Here is a 10,522-nt window from a genome sequence, read left to right as displayed (position 1 = left end):
TAAATTCATAACAAATGTTTAACATTTCATATGCTATTCATATTCTTATTGCCAACACTACTCAAGCTCTCAAGTGAAGAAGAAACAAACGTGAAACAGTGAAAAACAAATTTAATTGTTTTAACAATAAATTATTACCTCATTCGGTTTTCCGGTGGAACTCCAACTTATTGTTCCGCCACGGAAAATGATTTGCTGAAGACAAACGGAATAAAACGAGAAAAATGAAGCAAAAAATGCGTGTAACAGGCATAATCAGTTTGGTGCTCTGGTATAAAACCCCTGTACTACCTAAATCAAAAAACTTTGTAAGCGGGATCAGATTTAAATAATATCTGATGCGGAAGAAAGCCGTTTTATAGATTGTGTTTGTTTGAGCGAAGATAAGCTAACATGACAAATGATTGCAGGAGTACCTGTGAAAAGTAAGGTCTGTTCAAAAGGTTTAGCACTTTCCCATGTCACGATTTTCTTAATAAGCATTTAATTTATACATAGTAAATACATCATACACCTTATATATAAATTGTAAATAAACTTTATAAATAGCATTGTTGAACAATAATAACATAATATGATTATAATGTAATTAATCAATAATTTCAATAACCAAATATATATATAAATATTTCGACATTCTGATTTTTATTTCACTTATTTCCCTAAAATGTTTATCAACAATTTTGTGGGGAAAGGTGGGCTTAATAACACAACACTATTATTCTGAACATTAATTGCGTATAAAAAGATATTTATACTTGTACACGTTAAAATGATGTAACACTAGCTACTCTCTTTATCTTACCGTTACGTCAATCAAAACGATTAACTTTTTTATTCAATATAGATATTACCAGCAAGGATTTCCTATGTTATAAAGGGTACAACAATATTCTATCAATATTCTTTATTTCTGCTATCTAACGTTATTTGTTTGCAGCATGGGTATATCTTACAGAATATAGCATACACAAGTTTTTTATCAGTTCGTATATTCTTAATTGATTAAAATTGAATGTGGAATGAAAACGGTATGCGTGTATATAAAGTACACTAAATGTGTTGGAGATGAAAAAAAACGACTTAATGATTGAAGGAAATAATGCAATTAAGACGAATATAACGACATTATCAATATTACTGGTGCTTGTGAATGTATTCAAATACTGAACAATCCTGAATTTATATTTATCTACATAATACATAATAATTATCAATGATTAAAGGATAAAGAAAAAAAGTCGATTGCTTAATACTCTTTACAATGGGGAGGCAGATATATGAAGACATTTTCTATTATAACAAACACTTATAAGTCAATTACACTAGCATAGCTACACAAGAAAAGTTGAGAAAAAAATACTAAAATAATTATATATACTTCACACAAAACATAGTTATATTATTTATTCCTTTTTTAGTATCCTTTTCAGACCAGAATATTTCCTAAGAAATGTGTGAGTGGGAGCAGGAGCAGGATTGTTAGCTTGTTCTATTTTCTCCCTACATGCCCAACAGTGACGACTGTGGTATGTTCCTCGTGACAGAAATGTGTTAGTAATATGGCCACAGTTCTTCTCCTCAAACTTATAATCATTCACAGCTTCATTCGATTTACAGTTGTCATTATAACGGTTGAATATATCTGGGTAGGCTGATGTATTCAGTTTTGGTCGTGCCGGTGTTTTGTGATATACGTCTTGAAGGCAGGTTAAACCTTTTCCAAACACTCCCTCGAAGAGAATGTATAACAACACGCTTGTTGAAATACCTAAGACCACTCCAAGAATGCCAAAGCCAATCCCCTTCCGTTGATTGTATGGGTAGCATATTTGTCGGCGTTCATTTCCAAGGAGACATTTGCAGTCTGAGTAATGCATATGTTCATTTGCCTGAAATGTTAAGTTAGGCGTGCTTGAAATCATATTTAAGTGTAAAATTTCATAAATTTATTTTCTGAATACTTGCAATACCAAATTTAAGTGCAATCATACAAAATACAAGTAAAACATATTTACCATTAACAATATGCTAGTATTATTGGCTGGCTCGTCTCTAAATGCACAATTTGTTCCATGCCAATCATCCACACAAGAACATGTATAACCTGTTAAATTACTGTAACATGTCCCATCGTTAAGGCAAGGTAAGGACTTGCAGAAATCTATCCCTGCAATAAGAGAATTTAACATATTAATTAGAAGGTTCACATTTTACGAGTGACGATGACCGTTGTAAGATATGTAATGCTAAAATCTACAAGTGCTTACACAATGGAATAAAACAGTTTAATCATCTGTGAATGTTATAAATATTATCCATATTTGAAAGTTAATAAACTACTCTAAGTGGTGATCAGGACGGGTTTCAATATAAACAAATAAAGGATTTCACTGAGATGGTTTGGCATAACATTGTTATTTTTTAGACTTGTCTTTAATATGTGCAAAGTTTCAGATCATCCACTCATTCATGTTTTATACAAATAATTCTTTTATTAACTCGGCAAAATTACATTGAAATAAAAACCATTCAAACACAACATTTTTAACTCAATTCTGGCTCATTGTCGCACAAAAGCTTGTTAAAGATTTTACTATCAATATATTTCTCAAAATCCTTTGCATATTGTGATCCCTTTAGTGACACGGATCTATAAACGATTTTCAAATCTTATGTTTAAAGCATTCATTTGTAACATAAGCGGAGTTCTACTTTTTATTGTATAATTGTATAAGAAAGACAAAGCATCAAACCAGGTAACGTGTAAAACATTTAACATTTTTGCCACTGCTAGCGAAAAACAAAATACATAGAGTCGTGATGTTTCTCTTTCTCCATTTAAAACCATTGATAGAAATGTGCTTCAATATTCGATGTATAAAACAACTTCTTACTAAACATTTTAACTTAGAAATGTTAAAAAATGATTCGTAATTTAAATCAATATAGTAATCATGTAACCTGTCTGGCATAATTTTCCTGTGAAGCTTGGTAAGCAATGACAGACACCTTTTCCAATGAGATCCTCGCATGTACCACCGTTTAAACAACTCATGTTAGAACATTCATTGATTTCTAAAGATAAAAAAGTTAAATGTATAACCTATGGTAATCACATTTATAAGTGCATGATTGAAATAATGATCGAAATTCTCTATATTACTTCACAACGTTATTTAAGGGAAAGAAGACTTTTAATAAAACTGTACTTTTGTACTTTTAGAAACAAATCCTAAGTATGTGATGCAGGACTTCTGTTAAGATATTGCTTGAGCAGAATTTAATTATAATCCACTGATATCATGACATAATAACATAAACATTATATTAAAATATGTTTTATTGAAAGGTCCATAAGTAATGTTAAGTATGCCGCTTCAGATCGTTTTCAAAATATCAGTTTAAATCATTTAAAGTAACCATAGAAACATATTCAAGCAGCTTAGACAAAGACATGACAATTTTTAATGAAAACGTTGTTTATTGTTAATAAAATATTTACCGGTTTCGCACTGCAATCCCGTAAAGCCAGCGACACAACCACAGAAGAATTCGTTGATCAAGTCGAAACACGTGCCATTATTCAGACACGGGTCACTAGCACATTCATTTATATCTGTTGAAAATGACAAGAACATGTGACTTTAGTTTTGGCAGGCATATAGTTATGCGTTGTTTAAGAAATAATATATCCCAAACTGTGATTTTATTGCTCAATAACATCACTGTTTGGAGTTCGGATGCGGGGAATTATATCACGAGGGCGTAGCCCGTGTGATATAATGATGCGCATCCGAACGACAAACAGTGATGTTATCAAGCAATAAATTCACCGATTTGGATATATTATTTCGATTCTAACACGACATCAACAACTAAATGCTGCCGTACATTATAATTAGCTTAATTGCGCCTGATTTGTGTCCTTACTTATTGTCAGCGCGTCACATTTTTAGTGGTTACGTCACGTGTATAATGATTACGTCACATGTCTAAATATAGAACGTCAAACAGTGATTTTATAGCATAATAACACACACTTTCGGTTCTTCTATGTTCAATAGGGAAAAATGCGGGTCGTGTTAGAATGTACTTTATATTGTACAATACTTGAGAATATGCTATTTATCTTGCTTTGTTAATTTGAAACATGTAGATATTTTTTAATGGATCATGCAAGTAAAAGAACCTTATAGATAACATTATGGCTTCAAACACACACACACATTCATGTGTTACGTCTCACTTGATTGTATCAACACAACGGATAAAACTCTCTTCTAAAACGGTATGAAGTCATTGAAACATTCTGAAGCTAAAGTATGAATACAAATATCCATACGAACGCGTTTGTTATATAATTTTACCATTACAGAATAAATACAAGTTTGAACATATTGGAGCAAATTATTATAACAATATTCTGCTTGTATTTGTCAAAAATGTGTTTCATTATTATAAGTATATAAGTATCAGCTGTAAAACCATACCTGTTTGACAAAGCAAGTCCGTGTATCCAGGGACACATGTACATACAAAATTGTCAGTAAATCCCGTTCTTGTACAATTGCCTCCATTTTGACAGGGGCTGCTTTTACATGGATCAATATCTTCAAAGGAAAAATATCATATCATACTTCATTTTCTCTAAGATTTAGATTATCTAAATTTCGACACATTGTTTTGTATTAAATAGATATATGAAAATATATACATGTTTAACATTTTTATTTTCAATTCCCCCTCCCCGTTATGTTTGTTTGTCATTCGAACATTTTGAATGATAAATATAAACGTTATGTTAGGTTGATGTAATGAAATGTTTTGGGTAACACTATGACCATCTCATCCAACTGTTAATGTGGTACAGGTTATAGTAAAAATTCATTTACATTTTGCCGTAACTATTTCCAATTGCATATTCTAATTTAGTGAATATTCAATAATCCATGTAGCACATGGAAATTTCTATAAATATCTTCCATAATATATCATTTACGCTTTCGTTTGATGAAACGATTGGAGAAGTCTTTTTTGTACTATATATTTATATATTCTCAAAGAATTATATTCTTTAGCATGTCTTATTATCTATTGTTTGTCATTCTATATTAAAAGTCAATCGTTTGAGATAAATGTGTCATTATTAACAATTTCACAAATGTATATCAAATGTTTGTGTGTCAATCTCAATAAAAACAGTCATTTTTAGGGATATACATCTAATTCAATTCAACCTGACAACGAAACAATGAGGATAGTGTCACTTTGAATTGAATATAACAATTTAATAGAAGATACAAGTACTTGATTTAAAACTAGTCAATTCGAATAATTCACACGACTTCGTGGTAGATAACATTATGATAAACTTACCCCATGCAACAACTTTCAAACAATGCGAGTCGCTGCTAATCCTGTATAAAGAAATATACTATGACCAGCTTATTAACATCGATATCTTTTAAATCTCGTTATTTTTTTAATATCATTATTAAGAAAAAACGATTTAAAAAAGGATCACACGGTGCGGAGATGGTATATGTAAACCCTTATGGCAATATATCAAACTACATGTAGATTGTTTAGGATTTATTCAGCATAAAAATAATGTCTCAATTAATAATTGATTACCAAATTGAGTTGAAAAGGAACGCTTATTAGCTATTTCTGTCAAAGGATTTCACGAGATTGATACTGTATTCAGGAATCATTCTATGTAAAAATAAGATTTATTTGATTATGCAAAATGTGTTGTTGCTTTGTATAAAGCAAAACAAACAAACCCGAAATAATCAGTTGCCTCGATACAAAGAGCGTGTTGTCCTTTATTTTCCTGTTTTGGTACCCACGTAACTACGATTTTGTAAACATTTGGGCGTCCGGGAACGGACTGAATTGAAGACTTTCTTACGCCAGGTGGTGCTGTAAGCTCAAACGATGTTATTCTGTTTTCGAAACAAAATCGAAAGAAAAATAACAAAGAGTGTGTAATAAAAATATCTCTTATAGGAAATACTATCTCATTGTCTTCTATTTTTTCAAGAAAAGTAGTTTTTTGTGTTTATTTTTCAAGCAATTTATTTATTCTTTCAAATTATTGTTAATAAAACTAGATCAAATTAAGGATTATGCTATATAACTTTTATTCCTCTTCTATAAATAATATCTTTAAAAAACAATCAGGAGCGTGTTAAATTAAAGATTTTTAGATAATTTGTTGCAAAACACGTTTCCGGTTTACTGACCTTGTACCCTTTGATGTAGCATAGCAGGTTATTGTAAGCTTTTCACCAGGCGTAAGAATATACAGTTGGTTTTCCGGAGGTGTTGGCGTCACAAATACAGGTTTATCAGAACACGATCTTGATGGTATGTCCGGGGTGTTTATTAAGAACTGAAAGGTGATTCATATGACAATAGTTGTGTACATTATGAACAACTTAAATCAAGCAATAATTCAATACTACTTGAATTTTATAAGAATGTGTTGTCAAAATTTAAATGATATTTAAGTTTCAATACAATTTAAATTTTCTTACTGTCAATCTCGAAATGTTAATCTCTTGAACAATTGCCCTTTTTACAATTTAATACCTGCATAGGTACACTAGAAATGACATCATCTTCCGTCAAAACTGAACCATTGAGGGATAAGGCCTGATTTGGTGAATCTTCTATTGTTATCGCAACAGCGAACCAACCGTTTCGAGTGTGTTTTGCAGAAACTGTTAAAGAGCACGTGTCCTGTAATAAAATTAAAATATCCATGATACACAAAAGCAGTTATAACTTTAAAAACGCAACAATTCAAAAACTTAAAACTGAGAAAAGTCATTTAAATGAAGAATATTGAATAACAACGTTTAATAGACGTTGATATATTGTCTCAGAAAGTAACTTAATTTTAATCTTAAATGACCAATCTCTTCGATTCTGGGCAACAGCTTATTTCCCCTAACGCCTTTTTATAATTTATATGATTTAACAGAAAACAAAATAAATTAAATAATAGCTACTTTTGAGATGATTATTGAACGATGTATAAGGATAATGACGAATTGTTGTTACACTCTTACAGGATCAATCATCGCAAACGGCAAAGATTTACAAACAGAGGCACATTCGTCGCCTACCGACCACCTGCATGTTATTTTGTCACCATCTTGATCCATCACCGGTAACTTTATGGTATTTGTACAGCCGTACTTCATACTAAATGGTGAAGACGCAAAATATTTTGGTATTGTATCATAAGTTTTGGCAAATAAGAGAAAAATACAGAAGATTAAGCAATGTGAATGAGTCTTGTATCATATTTCATTACATCAGTAAGCTTCTTATTAAATGTTTCATTGTGATATTATGTGTCAAAGAAACATAACTGGACATAAGTGTATTTCCATGCGTGTGAAATTGAAAACGTGTAAATACCATTCTCTTATCTTAAATATTAGTCTGAAATTGTATAAATTATTAGAATTCTCGCCTATAAACTGGTTTTCCAGACGCTACAGGGCTCATGTTTGGTCTTCCTGTGTCGTTTCTGGAACGTAGGTCTACAACAGTAGATATATTCCAAGCGTCACCGTCACCATAGCTAAGTGTAATCCAATTTCCACCAGCAAACCTGTTTGATAGGTCAGCAAATAATATATAAAATGGAGTAATAGAGCCGTATTCATGATCATGACAATATCACGGAATAAAGGTGATACAATGTAAACGTACTGGTTGTTATCCCTCGCCGAAAGAAATAGTATTCGTCCGTCCGTCCTTCCGTCCGTCCTTCAGTCCGACATTTTTGTCCGGAGTATATCTTACAAAGTATTTGAGTAATCAACTTGAAACTTCGAATGTGGATAGATCTTATTAAGGACAAGTGCAGTGCACAAGAATGATGAGGCTACCCTGCATAACCTTTGAGTTATTGCCCTTTGTTAATTAATTTTTGTCAAGAGCATCACTCAAAATCCTTCGAGATATCAACATGAAACTTCACAGGCGGATAGATCTCACTCAGGAGGTGTGCCTTGTACACGAATGATAACTTTCCTTTTCATATTTTTTGTGTTATTGCCCTTTGTTATTTTTCATACTTAATTTTTCCCCTGAGTGGAGAAAGATGTTTGAGATGTCAACATGAAACGTCAAAGGTGGATAAATTTTATTGAAGAGGAATGCTGTGCGCAAGAATTATAACTCTTCCCTATATAAGTTTTGAGTTATTGCCCTTTGTTCTTTTTCATACTATTTTGTCCTGAGCTTATCTCAAAATGTTTTTGAGATATCAACTTAAAACTTCATTTGTGGATAGATCTCATTGAGGAGGAGTGCAGTGCACAAGAATGATAACTCTACTTCGCGTTATTTTCGAGTTATTGCTCTTTGTTATTTTTCAAAATAAATATTATCCAGAGTATAACTCAAAAAGCCTTTGAGATATCAACATGAAACTTCATAGGTGGATAGATCCCAATCAAGAGGTGTGCAGTGCACAAGAATGATAGCTCTACCTTTCATATTTTTCATTTTTTTAGATATTGCCCTTTATTTATTTTTCATATTTAATTTTTACCTGAGTAGACGTAACTCAAAAGTGTTTGAGATGTCAACATGAGACTTAATAGGTGGGTAGATCTTATTGAGGAGGAATGATGTGCGTAAGAATGATAACTCTTCCCGATATAATTTTTGAGTTATTGCCCTAGTTTGCTCTTTTTATACTATTTTGTCCGGAGCTTATCTGAAAAAGTGTTGGATGTACAATTTGAAACTTCATTGGTGTATTTATCTCATTGAGAAGAGAGTTCAGCACACAAGAATGATATCCTATCCGGCATTATTTTTCAGTTATTGCCTTTTGTTATTTTCAGCCATCAGTATTCATATAGGTTTCAAATCTGTAATCACTTCAGCCATCAGGTTTCATTACCAAAAGACCTCTTAAAATTGAATTATTTTGCTCTACTACATAAACATTCTTCCAATGAGCAAACACATTCGGCGGGGGATGGCCATGTTGACATGGCTCTTTCTTTCTTTTGCTAATCTTGAACTAATACATTATAAATGTAACGATTCTTTTCTTTAAAAAACAAAGTTGTTTTAGTACTATGAAGCACGTAAAAGTATTTCAAATAATGCTTAAAGATATTGCTATGAAACAAGTAGTAATTACTCGACAGTGAACGGTCCCTGGTTTGGAAATGTATATTTAAAGCTGTTTTCTCCTTGCTCCCAGTTCTGTGCCTTGCTAGCCGCCGTACAATAATAGTATACATCAGACAACTTGTCATTAGTTGGTTCACATCCCTGTTGAAATAGGATTAATACTTTTGTTCCACATTATAATGTCTCATGTTCCTAAACTCTAGCGGCATTTACGTGTTTGATATATATAGCTGTATAAAATATCTTTTTCTTGCGAAACATTTTCTAAATTAGCGACAGATTAATGTTTGAATTGTGCTTAATCTTTGAAAGAAACAGAACTAAAGTGAAAAGAAAAGAATAAAATTTAATCTTTAAACATGGTGTTTTTTATTGTTCTTTTTTTTTTTGTTGCTTTTTTTTCTTCTTTTTTTTCTTTTTTTGCCGAACGAGGCATTCGTAATTATGGCTAACTACAAATACTGTAGGAAATAAATGTTAAGGAAACTTACCTTTGAGCAAACCCACTCCCCATTATTTGAATCATTCACATATTTTCCAATCAAATTTTCATTACATCCTGGCCCCCGACCGAGAATCCAACCAAGTTTAAATGTGAACTCAACCTTTAAATAATTGATAATAAATGTAAAGATTTACTCAAAAACAAACGGTAGGAATGGTATTATTTTCTTACATGGGTGCTTGACTTACAAAGCATTTGTTCCGAATATATGTACAACCTTTTGCATTCTTACATTCTAATAAAAAGAGAAACGAAAATACGCTTGAAGGTTTTGATAATGTCATTTGAATTATTAACTGTCATATCTAAATTCATACAACATGTTAACATTTCATATGCTATTCATTATCTTATTGCCTAACTACTCAAGCTCTCAAGTGAAGAAGAACAAACGTGAAACAGTGAAAAACAAATTTAATTGTTTTAACAATAAATTATTACCTCATTCGGTTTTCCGGTGGAACTCCAACTTATTGTTCCGCCACGAAAATGATTTGCTGAAGACAAACGGAATAAAACGAGAAAAATGAAGCAAAAAATGCGTGTAACAGGCATAATCAGTTTGGTGCTCTGGTATAAAACTTCTGTACTACCTAAATCAAAAAACTTTGTAAGCGGGATCAGATTTAAATAATATCTGATGCGGAAGAAAGCCGTTTTATAGATTGTGTTTGTTTGAGCGAAGATAAGCTAACATGAAAAATGATTGCAGGAGTACCTGTGAAAAGTAAGGTCTGTTCAAAAGGTTTAGCACTTTCCCATGTCACGATTTTCTTAATAAGCATTTAATTTATATATAGTAAATACATCATACACCTTATATATTGAATAAATTGCTAT

General features: G+C 31.7%; 1 protein-coding gene across 1 annotated transcript; it reads right to left on the bottom strand.

Moving 5' to 3' along the window:
• Positions 1-919: 919 nt before the first annotated feature.
• On the bottom strand, positions 920-10,294 carry LOC132740000 (integrin beta-like protein A). Its single transcript, XM_060727851.1, has 14 exons — positions 10,124-10,294; positions 9,669-9,782; positions 9,185-9,318; positions 7,493-7,633; positions 7,083-7,218; positions 6,601-6,750; positions 6,252-6,400; positions 5,790-5,951; positions 5,380-5,420; positions 4,494-4,613; positions 3,506-3,619; positions 2,965-3,078; positions 2,019-2,170; positions 920-1,892 (listed from the first exon to the last, which is right to left on the bottom strand). The coding sequence occupies exons 1-14, from the start codon at positions 10,235-10,237 to the stop codon at positions 1,407-1,409; spliced, it is 2,127 nt and encodes a 708-aa protein (XP_060583834.1). The 5' UTR covers positions 10,238-10,294; the 3' UTR covers positions 920-1,406.
• Positions 10,295-10,522: the final 228 nt, after the last annotated feature.

This window comes from Ruditapes philippinarum, unplaced genomic scaffold (assembly GCF_026571515.1).
Source record: "Ruditapes philippinarum isolate M1 unplaced genomic scaffold, ASM2657151v2 ctg4820_1_1_1_1, whole genome shotgun sequence".
NCBI lineage: Eukaryota > Metazoa > Mollusca > Bivalvia > Venerida > Veneridae > Ruditapes > Ruditapes philippinarum.
The sequence above is the reverse complement of the archived record's forward strand: the minus strand, read 5'-3'. Positions and strand labels throughout refer to the sequence as shown.